This window comes from Dromaius novaehollandiae, chromosome 5 (assembly GCF_036370855.1).
Source record: "Dromaius novaehollandiae isolate bDroNov1 chromosome 5, bDroNov1.hap1, whole genome shotgun sequence".
Lineage (NCBI taxonomy): Eukaryota > Metazoa > Chordata > Aves > Casuariiformes > Dromaiidae > Dromaius > Dromaius novaehollandiae.
The window spans coordinates 66,523,492-66,542,277 of record NC_088102.1 but is presented as its reverse complement, the minus strand read 5'-3'; the positions used below and the strand labels follow the sequence as shown (position 1 = coordinate 66,542,277).

At 45.4% G+C, this 18,786-nt stretch overlaps 1 protein-coding gene across 2 annotated transcripts in view; it reads left to right on the top strand.

Annotated features, from left to right (window-relative positions):
- TSPAN32 (tetraspanin 32) overlaps positions 1–18,786 on the top strand; it is a 35,856-nt gene that overhangs the window by 13,991 nt on the left and 3,079 nt on the right. The window contains exons 5-7 of one of the 2 annotated variants that reach the window (XM_026092719.2): positions 13,974–14,075; positions 15,520–15,612; positions 17,081–17,164. In XM_026092719.2, coding sequence (XP_025948504.2) covers positions 13,974–14,075; positions 15,520–15,612; positions 17,081–17,164 — 279 coding nt within the window. The remainder of the gene's footprint in view (positions 1–13,973; positions 14,076–15,519; positions 15,613–17,080; positions 17,165–18,786) is intronic. The other variant, XM_064513135.1, reaches the window with a different exon arrangement.

Here is an 18,786-nt window from a genome sequence, read left to right as displayed (position 1 = left end):
AGAAGGGAGGCCTAGAACACAGTTTCCTCATTCTTCTGCAGAAGCTTGTAATAAGAGTTTTTACAAGAAGTTATGTTACTAAAGGAGAAATAGTACCGGAAAGTGTGTCTGCTGGTCTTACGAAATTGCATGGTATAAATAGACTACTCGGTTATTCTCTTTACTCCACCTACATGGAGTAGGCTGTAAAAAGACCATAAGAAAAAGTAGTATATTGAATAAAAAGGAATGCAGCCATTCAACAGAATACTCTCACTGCACCTCCCTTCCCAACCCCTACCTTTATTCATTATCTTAGGGGGGGGTTTTTGTTTTTTTTGCCTTCAGATTGCCCTGCCCATGAAGGGACCCATGTGTCATGGTTCACTTTAGTAGAATCTCTTTGGGTTTTTTGTTTGTTGGAGAAGAGTTTTTACTAGATGAAATGAGGGTGGTTTTTGAAAAATGTCTATTTTTTGTTTTAAAACAAAAAACTATTTCTGACAACAGAAAAATTAAAATCTCATTAGAGATCCTTTCAGGTTTATCTTCCTGCAACGCAAACGAAAACCGGGGACATAAATGAGGAAAAACTTAACTAGGACTGTCAATTACAGAACACATGGAACTTCAGTTGACTTGAAAGGTAACCTGTCTCACTAGTAAGAAAGAAATGCAGATGTGTTTGCATCTTCAGAGCAGAAAGACAGTGCGGTAATACTGAAAAGTGAAGGTGGTGGGGTGGGGAAAAGACTTCTGAAATTTAATTATAGAACATTCATTTATCTGACTCTCCCAAAGTAGAACTGGAGAGTAAAATTAAACCAGATGTCCTCACATAGCCTTGATGGTGGTATTGTCAGAAATAGTTAATTGCTGTTCTACAGGAAATAATATAGTCAAATTCACCTGTCTCTCAAGCCTTTTGATGCATAAAACTACCAAGTCAGGAGGAGACTTTCGGAAAGTAATCCTGTATCCTTACCCAATATCCATGCCTGAATTGATGCTTCTGAAAGCACTGAGGGGCTACTGCCCTTATGTTTGGGGTTAAAAACAAAAAATGGGATTTATCCTGCATAAAATGTGGACTTTCCAGTGAAAAGCCAGTGTATTTTGGTAGAAAACCAACATGCTCAGTTTGGAAATGCTAGCTGGGAGCTTGCATTGGTAGGTCCTGTTCTCTTCTCCATTGGACAAAGTGCCATATGTGGGTACCATTAAAAGCTGCGCTTGTCTCTCTGCGCAAGCCAGACCGTGTGTGTGTGTGTCATCGTGCCAAATCGTGGCAGATTCTATCAGTGTTTTAGTCATCTTGATCAGAAAAATTGCTTTTCCTTATAAAGCAGACCCCTCTTACTGAAAATCATCTAAAATGGAGCACCCTGTTTTTCAATTGAAAAACTAATTTTGATGGTTATGTTTGAGAGACAGTAGACAGAAATGTCATTTGAACATGATGAAAGTGAGACGCCCTTTCTTCCTTTGTGACTCATTTAGAGACCTATTTATAATATTTCTCATGGAGAAACTACTCAGAACAGGGGGGAAAAAGTTATTTGTAAATATTTGATATTCCTAGACCTAGGCACTGCACACAACATGTGAGTCTTCTCATTTCCAGTTCTTTTCTACTTCTGTGTCTTTCTGTATGTCCTGAATGGCTTCTTTCAGATGGGTGCTGCTCATTTTAAATGAGTTACCTGCATCTCAGATATTGTCACTTCTTAAAATAACTTATACCAGATATGCAAAATCATGAATCTCAACTCTATTGTGCTTTACTCTGAAAGGCTTGAATCTCTTGTTTAGCACTGTAATTGTCTTTTGCTCTAAGTTTGTACCATCCAGGTGGCCAGTAAATGGGTTTTATGAAGCTCAGGGCTCTGTTGTGCTGTCTTTTCAGGCTGCTTCGCATCTGTCTGCATTAAAGTGCTTCTAATGAGAAAATAATGACTTGCCTATTTCCAAAGTATGTTTGTCTACTAGGTTCTGTGAAAGATGCACAAAAAGGTAACCAACCTGCTGGAACAAGCTGTGGTAAACATCCCAGGGACAGGGCCTTCACGTGCCTGGGTTCAGTACTTTTCTCTTGCGTTTGTAATGCATCTTAGTTCTCATGTTCGTAAGATCAGTCATGATCGGTTAATAGTAATCGGCAGTAATTAATCCATGGGCGAGCAGCATTGATTGCTGAAGAGAGGAAGGAAATGGGTGTCTACTCAACCCCAGCTCTTGACATGTAGAAATGGATGATGGTTGAATTACAGCTGATGAACCACAGAATATGAAAGCAGTGTGCAGCTGTAGTAGGGGAGCTGTACATGCATGCTGCTGCTGCAAGTGGCCTTTTTCAGCCCGTGCTGCACAAGGTGAAGGCAATGGGCCAAGAGGGATGGGTTGCCTACCTGCTCTGGAAGAACAGGTTGCTGTGCCATATGCGCTCTGCTCCTCAAGCTGAAAATTGACTGGTTTACCCACCTTGTCTTTGTATTCTTCGGTCAAACTGATAATGCGACATCCTCCATGTGACATGCTTTCAGGTGCTTTACTGAAGTCCAAACACATGGGAGCTATGATAGTTGCTTTGAAGAGCACAAATCAAATGCATACCTCCAGTGATCTATGTTTGCATGTCACTTGGATGTTTTGTTCTCTTGTATCTTTTTTATGTATATATATATAAAAAAAGATTACTGTCCCATTTTCCTTCTAGGGGTTCCTTCTAGTGGTAATCAAGGCTTTTGCAGAAGTGTATTCGTTTTGGTGAACCTTTGCTGGTCTGTGGTTGCCCTTCTGGTCAGAGCAATAGTAGCTGAACTGAGAACAGCAACTAGACCTGCGATAGCAGTGTCAGTGGCTCCAGTGGTGAAAAAGCTGAAGCAGGGAAGAGCGGAAGCTTTTATCTGTGTGTCGGAGTCTATCCCCAGCTTGCAAAGAAATACTTTGCCTTTGTGGGACCAAGAGGAAAGGTGGTGTTCTGCCCTCACACGAAAGTCATGCTGCTATCACTGGGAGAGATGTCAAAACTCCTCAGGGCAAGTTGGCTGCTCCAAGAGGAAAATCTGAAATGAGAATATTTGAAATCTGAACGTGGTTGAAATAACTGTTCTCCTGCTAGTCTTACTGCTGAGCCATTCAGAGAAACTCCTCGTGCTTCAGTGTTTCTTCGTTCGGCTTGTTTCTGCAGCCCGGTTCCTACCTGCTGTGCCCAGCACTACTCGCTCACCTCTGTCTCCGTCGGACCCTCAAACCCACCTTTGACTGTCCAGTTGCGGTAACTGCTGTGACCATGAGGATTTCTGGTGGCTTTCAGCTATGCTGGGAAGTCCTGGTTCTAGAAGCCAAAGAGCTGAGTCTTACTTTCCAAAAAAGAAGCTATTTTTACGGTGACTCCTTTCCCACAAACCACTGCCTGTTTAGGTGAGGTCTGCTGATCACTGTCAATACAGCCAGATGCAGCTGGGATCTTAAATGCGGGGAGGACATAGGAGAGACTTGTGCCACGTCTGGCACTGCTGACTGGGAAGGCTGCAGCTTCCTCCGGCCTCCCTCTCCGCAAACCTGCGGCAGGCCGGTGTTTTTTCTCTGCTTACCCCTTAATCTCTATTTTAAGTCTGCGTGTAGAAGCTGAGGGGAACGGCTGGTTTACAGTTGTAGCGTAAAAGCCAGAAGGGGCTTTGGTATTCTTGTTAATTAGCACAAAATAGTTTTGAGGCTTTGGGTGTTGTTCTGGGGTTTTCTGTGAAATGGGCTGGAGGAATTTCAGTGTCACATCATTGTCCTTTTCTCCCCTTCTTTGCAGCAGCTTGGAAATTCCCTCTGGGAGCCCTGCGAGGGTTGGCCTCGTAAGCCTGCTGAGATGGTAGGATGAGTCAGTGAAAAGGGAAAAAAATTGCTGTAGCATGAAAGGAGTTTTGCAACAGAAGGAGCTTTTTAATTGCAGTGATTCATTAGCAGGTAAATGTTAACTTAAAACCAAGTAAACTATGATTTTCCAAGTCAGGGGGAAGTTTGAAACAAGGTATTGGTACAAATAAGCGTACCAAGCTTCTTGCCCATTCGGATTGTAGTAGCAGTTCCTTTTGCCATGGGTGGCCAGGAAAAAAAGGCAGTTGCTGATGTGCCTGGTCTGTTCAGGGCTCTGCCAGGAGGAAGGAGGTGGTGTGTCCGTATGACCTGGGAGTTGCAGAGTATGAAAAGTACAGTGTGTACGGTCAGGCCACGCTTTCCAGTCTGCTAACCTGCATTTGAGTTACTTTTCCACGTCTCCTTCACCATGCCTGGGCTATTTGTGTGTGTTGGTTATGTTTCTGCACGTGCTGCTAACATAGAGACCAGATTTTCCATGTTCTCTGCATCAACAGGTTTTTGCGGGTTGAAATGGCTGCAACGGCATGGTGCTCTCCTAATTACTAAATAGTTTCTAAAGTTGCTGAGTGACTTTAAAAGTAGGTTTTACCTTCAGCTTTGCATGTGCAGAAAGGCATTAGCTTCTCTGGTGTGCTGTGTGTACTCAGAGAATAAACACTAGGATTTCACCTTTCATCGAGTGGGGAATACAAGCCATCCATGCACACTCCTCCTCGTGTGCAGCCTTGTGCAGCTTGAACCTTTCTTCAGAGGACTCTGCTCTCTTCTCCGCAGGCTGGGAAAGGAAAACACTCTTTTATATCCTGTGTGTTATAGCTGATAGTGTAAACTTGTCCTCCCACACACTTGAGACTTGTAAATCACAGCCGAGTCTCTCCTCAGCAGAATGGCAGTCTCTTAACAGCTGGTTTACAATCCCACAGCTTGCATCCCCCAGTTTCCCCAGTCTCCTGCATCCTCTTACCCAGCTCAGGGGACTGCTTAGCTTTTCCAAAGTGCAGATTTCAATCAAGGCCTCTTATACGGAGCAAGAGCTGCCTACTTTGATAGCGAGCAGGATGATCTCTTTTGAGATGGTGACTTTCTAATAGGGTCTAGGATGTTAGCACAGAGCTGAAATTCATGGTTACGGATGTTAAACAACAAGCACTGATGCAGCCAGTTCCCTTTCTTGGATAGCATCCCTGTTCCCTCCCCCGTGTGGGGGATTGTCACTAGTCTGGTTTCTGAAGTAAGGCTGTGGAGATGCTTCTGGTGGCAAACAAAATCTGTATTTTCTCTGCCATTTTTTTTCTTTAATTCCTGCTAGTGTTGTATGTTGAGGCAAATTCTTACAGGGCCAGGGCCGGTTTATGCTGACATTTCAGCTCCAGGGTAGCAGCCTCAATTTGAGGGCAGCCCTTAAATGCAATTGCAAGTCATAGTGATTTTTAACAGGGCTTAAGCTAAAGACTGGTTCAAACGCTTTCTGAAACCAGAACCGAAGTGCCCAGGCAGTTTCCTTCCTGATTTAGTGGGGCCTGGGTCAGGGCTGCAGCCCCTCAGTGTGGGTGTCTCAGGTAAAGAGGCTTTACAAAAAAAAGTAATTTGGCTGTCAAACATGACTAATCTGATGTCCTCCTTGCTCTGGGTGGTGTTTGTGCTGCCAGATACGATTGTTTTAGAGTGAGCGCTGAGCTTTTCCCAGCCTCTGAAGTCTATGGGAAAAAACAAAAAAGGAAAGAACACCTCCCTCTTTCTTAGTCTTTTAAAATATAGCGAATCTTTCTTGGCATTCGTGTTCTCATTACATAATAATGTCCTGCTTCCCCAGCAAGACACTGCTCTCCTTTGTTTGACATGCTACACAGGCATTTGTGCTCATGGGTTTTTATAATTTATCGCTGCCCTGACTCTGAACCCGCTCGGCCCCTTTTCTGCCTCTTTCCGTGGCAGAGCATTAGTCCGCTTTGGGACCAGTCGCCGAAGCTGCGACTTTCATGCTGCAGTATTTCAGGCAGAAAAAAACCTTTCTCTTGCTGTTTCATGGATGGATTTTTTTTTCCCTCTATTAAAGCTGGTTTTGAACATTTAAGTTTTTTGAGAAGTTGGCTTGAGGGGGTGGCTAGCTGTATTGCTGGTAACTTTTTTTTCTAAGCTAAAGTTTTGAATGTTCATCATTACTTTCTACTGGGAAGTAGTCTTGACTGGCATCGGTTTCAGATATTGCAGGCAGGAGAGCGGGGACGACTGGGATAATTTGAGCATGAGATTGGAGGTTCATAATTGCTGGGTTGTGCGTCCGAGTTACAGGAGCACCGGGAATCAATGCGGGCCCTTGGCAACACGTCGTCGTTTCAGTTCTGTTATGAAGCGCAGTGGAGAGAAATGCCTCAAGCTTGCTTAACAAAACCCGAAAGGCCTTGATGCACCGAGGCTAGGCAAGAGGTGCAGTCTCAGGTCTGGAGGGTTTAGGGAAAAATCTTTTTGGTATTTGTTAGCTGCCCGTTTGGGTTTTCTGCGCTGTCCTGTGAAGCGTCCTGTCCCCCGCCGTAGGGGCAAGCGGACGGCTTGTGGCTGTGGAGCACAGTTTCGACACGGTAATTCCTGAATTGCATCACTAGGAATCCAGACGTGACCACATCTCGGGCCTTCCTTGGGCGTAGTCGCTTGACTGTGCTAAACTTATTAGGCTCGTCTGTTTTTTAACTGCCTGCAGCCCCACTAGCTGTCTTCAGGGACGGGCCCTTTCCTGCATAGCACCAAACCAATGCCCCTGGGATGCACCTGAGTCGCCCCAGAGGGTGCAGAGATGGGAAATGAGGAGAAGGTTTGCGTGACGGCAGCTTAAAGGTGGAAGAAAAAAATGCCTGTCTGTAACCCGCTTCCCTTGGTGGGAAATAAGGGGACTTGGTTTGTGCACTGGAGACTGGCAAAGCCGTGTGTGGTTTGCTGCTTGTTGAACTCCAAGCAGCTCTTCCACTTAAAAAATAATCTGTGTCTCTCCTCTGGGAAGAGGCGTGAGCCCTTTCTAGCGGGAGCTGGCATCTGCTCGAGTGCTTTGATGGCCGTGCGGTTCCTGGTGCGTGTTTGCCCCCGGAGAAGCTTCGTCTCTGTGCACACATCGAGGAGAGAAGCAGGTAGCACAGCAGCTGTAGGAGAAACCGCTGAGCAGTTTCACTGTTCACCTGTTTTTAATGCTTTGCGCGAGGATCCGGTGGAAGCCCTGGAAACAGGTTTGTAAGGCTTGGCTGAGTTTCACAGTGGTTTTTGCTCTTTCCTTTTGTGTGTTCCCTCGGTGACGGACAAAGATATTTGGGAATTGCCTGCTCGTTTTGCAATCCCAAAAGGGTGTGTGTGTGCACTCATGAGTTTTAAAACAAAAAAATGGAAACAAAAGGTGAAAAATACTTAGCTAAAAGCATCATTTGGATCTTCTAGCTCTTCTTCTGTCAGCTGTTTCCAGTGACTGCCAGCAGTCTGAGGGAAGCAGCACGGTCTTCCTCAATGCAGTTTTTCACTGGGGGCCTCAAAGGCTAGTTTGATTCGCAGTGGTGGCCAGGCTTCTGCATCTGTTAGTGACTGGCCTGGAGGAACGAAGAGGAAGGGAACTGACGTGCTATTAAGGAAACACAGAACTGCACTGAGGTGGTAACAACTGTATTGGATACTGTAATGAAGGCCTGGTCAAGCATGTTTGGGGCGGGGGGGAGGAGACCTTTTCACTGTGTGCTTGATCAATGGGCTGCATTTTCTGGGCTTGCATGCCCACCTCTGTTCATGGCTTATTTCCATCCCCACTTCCAGTTTCCCTGCCCCCATCTCTCTGCTCTCTCTCTTTCCTGCACAATTTCTTGCTCACATTCTCTGCTTCGATGTGCACATGCCAGAAGGGTCTATTTTTGTTTTCCAAAGGGCTTCCCCCTCCTGTTTTACTTTTTTTTCTTTTTTTTGTTAGCCCTGTCAGAAACGAGAGGAGTCTCTCTATCGAGCGGCTTAGCTGTTTGTTGGAGCCCTGCTCGGATGGCCGGTGTTCGTTAGCCAAGGTTCCCGTCCTGACCGTATGGCCATGGTTGTGGCTGTCTGTCCCCGCTCTCGAGGTTTATTAGCAAGGGCGTGCAGCATTACAGTGCTTCCTCTGTTTATTTCCCTCTGCTAATTCCTCCTCTCCTCCCTGCGCTGTTCTGTTTTCAATTAAGCTAGATTGCAAGCATCATAGCCCTCTGCTCTAGCGCTTTTTTTCCTCCTCCCCTTGTTTCTGATGTGTTTTGAACATGCGATTCTGCATTGTGGGCAAGAAAGGCAAGACTGAGATAGTGAAACGCAGATGTGTTTTCTTACTGGAGTGAGGAAGGCTTTAGAGGGGTTCAACCACTTCATTCCAGTCTCATATCTTAAATAGCTAATGCACAGTTTACAAACTGTCCCTTATAAACAAGATAAACAGTGGAGGCTGCCACCAAAGGAATATTTGAGTGATACTGTAATGAATACATTGCTCCTAGCAAGAGGAAAAGAATATTAAATGCTTAAGCTGTAGCTTCCTTTGAGGCTGCAGTGAATGTGCTCTGTTGTGGTGTCTCAAAGGCACGAAGAGCAGTAGCCCCTGGAGAGCAGATGACTCCTTCCTCTGTCGCGTTAAGAGCGTTCTTGGTAAAGAGACATGAAAAAGGTGGGCTTGTCTTTGAGACAATCATTTGATTGTGAAATCTCATTTTTGTATATTCTCCTCAAGTTCCAACTTTGCAGAGGGATTTTTGGCTAAAGAGTGTTGCAGAGATTGTTTATGGAGCAAGCCTAAGACCATTCTTCTTGGCACAAGTCTGTCCACGTTAGTTTTCCAACTTGCATCTAAGTGACTAGCCTAGGTTGCCTGCCCATGAATATTCACTGGCAGCAGGAGGGGGATTCCTTGACGCCTTTGGGTTTCAAAGGGATCAGTAAGTGAAGAATGACCTTCTTGTCTAACAGTCCTGTTCCTAATCCAGTTAGAAGGAAAAATTCTCCTCGATGAATAACTGCAGTCAAAAACATGGGGTGTTTTTTTTTGTCTTAGAGATGTAAGAATTAAATTTGCTTTATCTTCTGATAGCCAAGGATATGATTGCTGATGGTTTAGGCAGGGTAAATGCCTTTTTATAATCATATATTCTGTTTCTTGGGGGATAAAGGACTTGGATGATAAACAATTTTTTTTAAGTGAAAAATGCTACTACATTAACTTAGCCGGAGTCAGTTGCATCAGTCTTGGTGGTGATATTCCACTTGTTGTGTATCCTCTCACCCATCTATATCATCCCTAATGTTTCGTTATGGAATAGACTGAAATGGGAGACTGTAATTCTTTCACTAATTTAGAGCTGGAACACTTTGCTAAGTTTCTCCCAGAAAAAAATTACTAAATGGTGTGACCCCTATTCCTTTAACCTGGAGATCTTTCTCAAGCCACAGCCCAGCTGACATTTCGTCTTTAGCTCTCCGTGTTTTTTACAGACAAGGAGGGGAGGCGCGTTCTCGTTCCCAGGGAGAGCTTTGTGCAGAGGTGCTCCTCCAGCAGTGGGTCACTGTTTGCACGCTCAGCAGTTCTGAACCATGCAGAAAGTCAGCAGCACGTCGCTAGGACCAGGAAAATCCACTTGACCTTAATTATGCTAATGTGTAGGGGGAGTTTAAGACCTTTTGAAAAGAAGCCCAGCCAGACTTATCTTTTCCAGCTGCATCAGTCCATTTCATGCTAACTGCTGTCTAAGCTAAGGGATGGGGCACATCTGTGGCTTTCTTAAAGCATATTATTAACAGTACCAGCATAACAACTCGGAAACATTAAAAGGCATCCTGTTGCTTAACCAAGAGCAAGCACCCTGACCACCACCCCAACACCTGGCATAAAAACGGAAGGAGACGATTATTCTGAGGCAACGGACTGAAAGTTGCTCTTCCGTGGGGTGTGTGAGGCAATCTCTTGGGGACAGCAATTTAGCACAAAACAGTGAAGCACTCCGGTTCTCCACTGTGTTATGTCCCAAATCAAAGGGAAATATAGGGGTTAATGTGTGTGTCCTAGAGAAAATGTACCCTAGTGCAAGTAAGGTTAGGTTATGGAACTGGGGACTGTCTTGGGTCTTCAGACTTTATTTTTTTGTGTTGTTAGGCACTGCATGCCATTTTGGTCTGGATAGACATTGCCATGCATGACTTGTTCCAGAGCCTGGTCACAACTCTGGTTGCGAGTACACCATCCCCAGCAGAAAAGTTGCTAAGAAGGTGGTATATTAGTGCAATTTCTTGATAAGTCTCCTAGTGTTAAGCTGTACCTCTCATACGCTCTACGGCACAGTCTCCTGTGTGGAAGGAAAAAAGCCAGTGATAAATACTGAGATTTAGTGCTTTGTATCTACCTCTGAAATACTTCAGTTAGAAATCTCTCTGCAGTAATCTTTGAAAACAAGCTGCCATATTGTGTGAGGATGTGCAGTTTTCCCCTTCAAAAATCATGATTCTAGCAAAAATCAGAGAGATGATGTGGAGGAACTAAATCAGCTCACTCTTTTAAAAAAATGGCTTTATAGTTTGATATTCCCTTACCAGGATCTGCATATTCCCCTTCCAGGATCTGAATAGCATATTCGGATAATAGCTGGATATAAATGCTAGATATAATTGCTAGATATAAACGCTGAGAACAACTAATCAGCAAATCTTACTCTTAGGTTTGTCTAGACGCATGCTTTAAGAAGAAATTATTGCTGTAAAACACTTTCAGTTTAATCCTTTGTGCTTTCAGTTTTTGGAGGCTGCTTTGCAAAACAAAACATCAGTAAATAACTAAGAGGTCTGCTAGCAAGTGAGCTCAGAAATAGCATGTGATTCCTGTCCATATTAGCTGTTACGTATTTAAAGATTACGCTTCCCCCACTGTCATCACCATCGCTGTTTTAGAGATGATGGTGAAATAGTGGCTGCTCACAGTCTTGGCTTATTGTTTCCTACTGTCAGAATTATTTTTTGCCATAGCTTTATTATGTAAATGTTGTTCCTTCAATTCTTTCCTCTCCTCTCTCTTTATACAGGGAATATCTAATGTTACTGCAAGGTCTCTGGATCATAAGCTCCTTTGGAAATAAGTTTTTGTCTTCCTGCATTCTGTAAAGTATCACCCATAGCTACATCACTTACCATATACCATATAATACATATGGCATGCTGTGCAATACCATCTAGTATATACAGATGACGGAGAAAGGGAAGGAGTACAAGTAACAAAACTATTACTTCATGAGACAGCAGAATGCCAAGCAATGTAACTTCCAGGAAGATTGTAAGCTTTATGCTGAGAGTCGAAAGGTTGTTCAGAAGAGCAAAGATGACGGGGCAGGTAAGCGGCAAGGAGCAGGGGCAGCGCTGGCTTCCCGCAGGTGGACGACTGAATCTAGAGCCAGGACGGACATGTCATCTTGTGTCAGCTGCTTTCTCTAGCCAATGGCTTCAAGTATTGTTGAGTCAAGGGGAGCTTTATGGTTAAAATAACACTGGTAACTTTATCCGCAGCACTCGGCGCGAGTGCCTCTTTCCTTGGTTTCCAGCATATTTGGAGAGGGATCTTCCCACACATTTCTGCTGGCTGAAGCCCAGGTATCTCAGTCCTTCCATCTTTCTCTGGGCTTCTGTTGCCACGTGTTAGCAATCTGCCAACTGACAGATAAGCTGAAAGTGATAATCCTTGCTGTCAAAGCAAGGGGCAAACATCCCCCTCCAAGTCCAGCAGGGCCGACCTCCCCTGGCAGAAGAGATCCTCTCGCTGTTTTGTGCCACTGCCAGGGGCGTGTGGCAGCTGCTGCGGGTGCTGGCCGACAGCTGTGCACATCTGTACAGCTCATGCTCCCCTCCCCGGCCCTTCACGTGTAGCACAAGCACCTGGGGTTTTGGGACAGACCTCAGTAGTTGTCCCAGTAGCAAAACTTGGTTTAAAACATTAACAGGAACTGACTTGTCTGCGCTTTCAAGTCACTCAAACCCTCTTAAAAAGACTGCCCCAAATTTGGGCCTTTTTGAGGAAAATGAAGCATCCTGAGCTAATGAGAAATATAAAAAGACAAAGATTGCACATGAGCGCCGTTAACTTACTTAGATCTGTATATGTGTAGTGACAACACAAGTAGTTTTATCCCTGTATCTTACATTGGAGTTGGGCTATTCAGAAGATGCTAATGATCTGGATTAGGAAGCAGGCTCCTGTGTTCCTTCTCCTTCCTCAGAAACAAGGCCAAAAGAAGAGGTCAAAATATTATTCTTTTTCATTTTTTCTCAGTCCAGTTCTCCAGTACAAATGAAAACTTTATTGAACCCATTTGTTTAACTGCTGTTGTTGGAAAACCTGCTTCATGGCCTAGAATAAGTTAGAGGAATTTAGATATTTTGTTTTGCTCAGGTTTAAAGTCTGATCAGAGCAGAAGAAGGACTGTCTACAAGTCTGCTAGTCTGACTTTCCTGCTAGCTGTTCCTGTTACTGATGAACCTAACATGGGGTTATAAAATAACTAGCCTTTCTCCTCGCCCATGTAGGACAGCTTAACATCATGGACCTTGGTATGATGGATTTTTCCTTGGATCAGAATATCTTCCTGGCAGTTCTGTGCCTCTCCCTTCCTCAGACCTCTTGTTAACGAGCTGCTAGATGCTCCTGCCTCACCTACTGTGTAACTTGATTACTCTGTGAAGAGTGGCAAAGCCTCCCAGGGAGATGATAGCTTTGCTGCAGACAGGAGCTGGTCGATCAATCGGAGGGATTACGGTTTGTTGCCTGGTAGCTCTGGTGAACGTGTGTGTATCGGGTGCTCGCGCCATTGCGTTGCGTGCCCTTCTTGTCCTCCGTCACTTCCTTCTGCGTGTGAGGTCACTGCTGGACTATGAATCCACTTTAAAAGCCTCTTGTACCACTTAAACCAAAAACAAAACTGCCAAGTCCCTCCATTTCTATTCCAGCTTTGGAAAATCTTATGATACTTGAAACTTGACATTTATTTCTGCTGACATGGGGAAAAGTTAAATTCAAGTAATCTTTTCAGTCCCCCTCCTCTCTCCCCTTCTTGGATATTACTAATCTCTGCTAGTTCCCTGCATTTCGGATGGCCAGGCAGGATAGAATAATATTACAGTAATGGTTGTAATCATCTCAAATGACCTGTGTTTCACCTCCAAGCTGTTAAGAAGATGGCACACAGTGTTGGTTTTTTGCTAGAGTAATTTCTAAGCGCAGCCCCTTAAGACTTAACTGAAAAGCCTTGCTGAGAGATGAGTTCGCTCCAAGAGCGCTTGTTCCTCCCCACACTGCCACCCACTCTGTCTCATTGATCGATTTTCTGTTCTAAAAGCCAGGCGTTGCCTTCAGACCCACTCGGATCAATATTGGTAAGAAAATGAGTGAAAACAAAAAGATTTTCTTGATTCCTGGTGCTGAAGGCAGTTGTTGTTTGTGGGATTTTTTTCTCTGAAACCTGAGCAGTAGTTGGCTGGGATTTATCAAGCTGCGAGTTCTCACATTTTTGGTAAATATTTAGAATCTGATATACCACTGAATCAGCCTGTTACTTACTTGGCTTTCTATTCTGCAGGAACTCCGCTCTTGTTGGGATAACGCTGTCCATCTGAGGTGCTCTCCCCTTTGTATTTTAGCATCTCGTGGTCACAAACGCCTGTCCTCGCAGTGCCTGGGCAGGGAAGCGATGTTGTCCCTGCCTTGCCAAGGGAGTTGGAGGCACGTGGGTCATCCAAGTACTACTTAGATCTAAATCTAAAACTTGCCAAAAGCTCTGTTCCTGCTGTCAGCTGGTGAGACCTCGACGTGATGCCAGAAGGTCTGTGGGGGGCACGAGGTGGTACGCATGCAGCCCTTGCGTAGCATCGCAGCTTCTCTGGTGGGACTCGGTGTTGTACGTGCTCCTGGAGGCAAGGCAGACCTTATACCAGCTCCAACTTCTGCATGGTGGTTGTTCAACAGCGCTGCGGTAGCCGCCTCTCCTGCATGACTCCTTTCACTCCACCTGCAAGAGCTGCTGGTGGGACGTGGAGGGAAACGTGGCCTTTCCCCCCAAAGGTGACTGTGGTCGCTGTTTTGTGTGTACAGATCTCTGCTTTCGTCACAGGTGGAAGACAGCATGATGGATGTGTATGACTTCGTGTACGAGGAGGTGAGGAAGAATGCCTCCAGCTTCAGGAGGCAGGAGCTGATTGCCATCCATGAAACGGTAAGTTATCTTTAGCCTTGGCAAATGCCCTGCTCTGGAGTATCTTTCCATTTGTTTTAATAGGCTGCAGTTCAAGCCCATGTTCTGTTACAGTAATGCTGGTTTTTCTTGGGAACAGGGGCCCCCTGCTTGCTGCCAAGTCTGCTTTTCCCTTTCTAGACGTTTCCTAGGTTTGACCCACTGGATTATCAGCGGGCAGGAAGGATCATCTATTTGCATTGCTCTGATGTAAGATCTTTGAAGCTTTTGCACCGTAGCTGATAGTCTGTCTCAGCAGGCCCTTTGCCATGCTGCCTTCCTCCGTATCTGTGGTGCGATGAAGTGGGTGTGTGCATCTCTGTCCCCAGCCAGGTATAGAGAAGGGGTGAAATTCCATATGATCCAGCAGAAATATTTAGACTTGATTATCTACCTTTGAGCATATTGCTCGTGAGGACCAGAGAACACGCGGTTTTTGCAGTGCTGGAGGCTGCTAGCAAGCTCCCAAGAAGGATAAACCGAGGATGTTGTCTGCAGAGGGAGGTTCTCCGCAGCGCAGTGGCTGGGTCGAAGTGACTGCCCAGAGCACAGGGAGGAGGTTTTTCCCTGAGATTGCAAAATGAAATGGCACAAAAGGAGCGAGGATGTCTCCTGTGGCGAGAGACCCATGAGTCCTCCACAGACAGCTGAGTAAAGGAAATGCCATCTCCTCGCGCAGCAGGGCCTGTTTGGACAGTGAGCTCATGTCATCCAGCAGGACTGGGAGGAAAGGTCAGGTTTGCTTACTTGTTTCCACACTCCTCCCACGCAAATCCCTTTATTTTCTGTATTTTCTTAATTCAATGTAATAAGTGCTTTCCAAAGCTGCAGCAAAGAGCAAATATTTTTCATTCTAATGACATTAGTGGCCCCTTAGAGATACAGCCAGGAGTGTTAGTGCCTCTTGGGGGGAAACTGAGGCCCAGGGTTACTAATGCACCCAAATTCACCTGTGGAAAGGAGAACCAGGCAGAGCACTGCTTCGCTAATTGCTTGCTTTAGCCACTTTAATAGATGGATGAACAGTCCTTCTCTCTTTCCTGGCTCTAAGAAGTCAGCTTCACAGTCGGTGTTGCTGGACTCCCTCTACCCCAGCCCGTAGCAAGTGCTGGAAACATGAGTTTCTGCATTGCTGTGGATTTTTTTGTTTGTTTTGGGGTTTTGTTGTTGGTTTTTTTTTTGTTTGTTTGTTTTAAGGCCTCCCCAGGAGCACCTGGGCTGCAGCCCTGGAGAGGCCCAGGTCCTGGCCATTCAGCTCCTCTGAATTTAACTTCTATTGCTCTGATTGTTAGCTATGTACTTGCGTTATTTGCTCTGCAGAGCCCTGATTTTGTAAAATCCTGGCAGAAAGGAAGGGTCCCCTCTCGCCTGCGCAGCTGGCTGCAGGTATCCGCATCGCCTAACCGGGCAGGTCGCTCTCTTCCAGTTCCTGTGCTGCGGGAAGCGCTCTCCCTTCGGAGAGACCGGAGACGTCGAGCGCAAGACGTGCCCGCCGGGCCACGCCGGGGCAGCGGAAGAGGTAAAGAGAAAGTCGGTCCTTCCTCCTTGCCTTCTGCATGTGCAGAGATTATGTGATATCACAGGCACGTGTCTGATCTCAAAAACCTGCTGGACTTCCCAAGTGATTCTAATTTCTGAGGCTTAAAAAGGTATTCCCCTAACAGCAAAATGTTGGAAGCGTATACGATAATTGTAATCTCTTTTCCAAGGGCATTGAACAGATACTTAAAGAGAAACTCCATAAATAAGGATTACTATGTCCAGCAGTAGCTTCATCAAGTACATCTCATTCCTCTCTCTCAGTATTCCAGTGAAGTGATGGAGAAGCCACCAGTATTAGATGATCTCTGTACTGGAGTTATAATATAGATTTAATGCAATAGATTTGCTCAGAGTATGGTTTTTCTATTGGAGTAATTGAATGAATTGAAGTAGCTAAAGCTGCCAGTTCAGATATGTATATTATTTCTAGGAAAAACAAAACTGTGTTGCTACAGCTATACAAAAACATCCTTGTTATGCAAAGATGTCATGTGCTAATGCGATGCTGTGATGTTTAGGCGCACGCAGCCTGCAGGGTAGCATTTCAAAATACTGTCTCTTGGAAAACAAATTCTTGAAACAGGCTAGAATTCGGATCAAATAACAGGAAGGAAGTGAACAACAAACTTGGCCGCTGTGTATGTGACTCTGTTCACCACTTCTAATGGCTTGAATTTTCCCCGGTTGCTATCTGGGGGGGATAAACATGAAGATGTGTTTTGCAGCCTCAGATGTGTTTTGCAGCCTCTGGAACCACAAGATTTGGTGGCTGCAGTGCATTTACGCTTTGGTGTTGATGCTGCGGTGCCACAAGCGCTCTTACCCAGCTCAGCAAAACACTCGATCAAGGCCATGCTTCTACTTTTTTTTTCTTCAGTGGTTCTCTTGACTTACTGGTTGTCTTGGAAGTCCAATTAGACTTCAGTGGAGCCACTGGCATGCTTAAAACTAATACCCATTAATGTTCACAACACCTTGCAAAATTGGACTATAGTATCTTTGAAGAACATATATTGCATTATGGTGTGCTGCTGTTCCATGTTTTCATTTCACTCCTGTTTTTTGGTGGAAAAAAGGTTTGTGCATGAGCATATTCACCTGTGCATGTGTCCTGTCCTCCCCCCACCCTGAGTATGAAGCACACCATACTTTATTTTTTTTTAAAAAAAAAAGGCATATTGTAGCAATGGAAAATATACTGTAGGTATTTATCTTCCCAAATTGCAGAGCAAAGGAGAGGTGGCGTCCCTCTGGTCTGCAATGGTGAGCACTACCTCACTCCCATTTCTGTCCTCCGAACAAACGTTGCCTCTGTGATAGAAAGCCCCTGCGAGGGACTAGGGGCCTGGAAGCGCTTTTTTGAGGCCCTGTTAAGCGTGGCCAGGCAGCAGAGGATGAATTCCCTAAGCTGCTGCGGTGCTGTCACGGTGTCTCTCTTATCTCAGGATTGCCTCCAAGAGATCCAGGACTTCCTGAAGAAGCATGTGAACTTTGTCTCTGCGCTGCTGACCGTCACCATCTGTTTTGTGGTAGCTATGCTTATTCTTTGCTTTTCTAGCCCAGAGAGGCAGGCTTCAGGAGGGGAGTCGTATCCTAAATTAGCCTCAGGAAGCGAGGATCTGGGCGTCTGACTTGGATGATTTCAGAGCTTGGCGTTCAGTGGCAGAGAAATAAGCAGTGGTGGACTTTGTCACGGAAATCGGGAAAGAGCCATCACCTGCCTTGTGGCAGGTGCCAGGCTGACAGCTGGAGGGACTTCTCTGCAGAAATAGACTCGCTGGACTCTTTCTGCCAAAGCGAGGCACGACGGCTGGGAAGGGGGAGCAGCATGGGAGCAGGCTGCAGCAGCATTTCAATTTCACTCACGTGGGTTTCGCCCTGCAAGCGAGGGAGGCTGTGTCACTGGGCACAGATGCTCGTGGATCAGATAAAAAGTCAGCAGCAATTGCAGAAAAGGAGATGCAGAAAAGCCTAGTCTCTCATGAAATGTGGTGCCTCTTCTTACCCAACACCAGCTGGCTGCCACCCAGCTAAGACCAAGGCCTCTCCATGCAGCAGTAGCTCGAAGCCTAGAAAGCTAACGAGCACTAGCAGTGGAGAGCTGTGCAGAAAGGGAAGGTCTCTTCCTATTAACGAACCCAGCACATGTCTCCTGGGCAGCTGGCGGGCAAAGCATGGGCTGGTAAGGAGCAGGCTACAAGAAGGAGCAGAGCATGTTGTCTTGGCTCCCAGGCACAGCCTTTGAAGTAGGATCTTGCAGAGGGTCATTTTCAGAGGCTAGCCTGGGTAGAAAGGGCATCACTCGTTCTCCACTGAATTCGCATGTTTTTGCGGGGAGAGGGTGGAAAGGGAACTGAAATGCTGCGACAGGAACATGTACTTTAGTGCAGAAGTCGGTGAGAGAGCTCCGTGTGGGCAGTTTGTTCAAGAGCTGGAGAGCAGCGCTCATAAAACAAGTCTTTTCTCATGTCTACCCGCTGCTTGGCAGATGTATATCACACTTTAATTACCTCTCTACAAGGGCCCTATGTGTGCAGTAAAACACGCCAGAAAAGAATACCATTCGGGAGACCTGCGTGTTAAACATGAAGTTAGTTTTTCTTCTGCTGTAATACTTCTGGGCCAAATCTTGCTGACTAAATATGTATTTTTTTGGGGGGGGGGGGTAGGGGTTGTGGTTGTGTGTGTGGTTTGGTTTTTTTGTTTTTTTACTACTTCTGTCTGCCTTGGCATAGTATGCAGTGTATCTAGGAGTGATAGCTTTACCCTTAATCCTGCAGGTTAATACTCCCAAAGGGTTGTTCTAACTCTAAGTGCTGTGTGAAAGCAACAGAGCCTTGAGCCAATGACTCCTATCTGCTAAGTCCTTCACCAAACAGTGGTTTGTCTTTTATCCCATTCCCATTAGAAAATGTTGGCAGGAACACCTGGTCTGAGTTGTTCCTCTCACGTTGCTATGTCTGAAGATAGAGGTGGGTATTTGCAGAGAAATCCCTATATTTAAATATAGCAGAAGAGCAACATGGCTGATCTGTGGAGCTCGGATAGGTTGGAAGGCTCTTCTTCATTTAAAGAAAATGCGGATGAATGAAAACTTTTTTAAATACTGTTAGTAAACTATGAAAACTATCAGGCAACACTATACATAGCA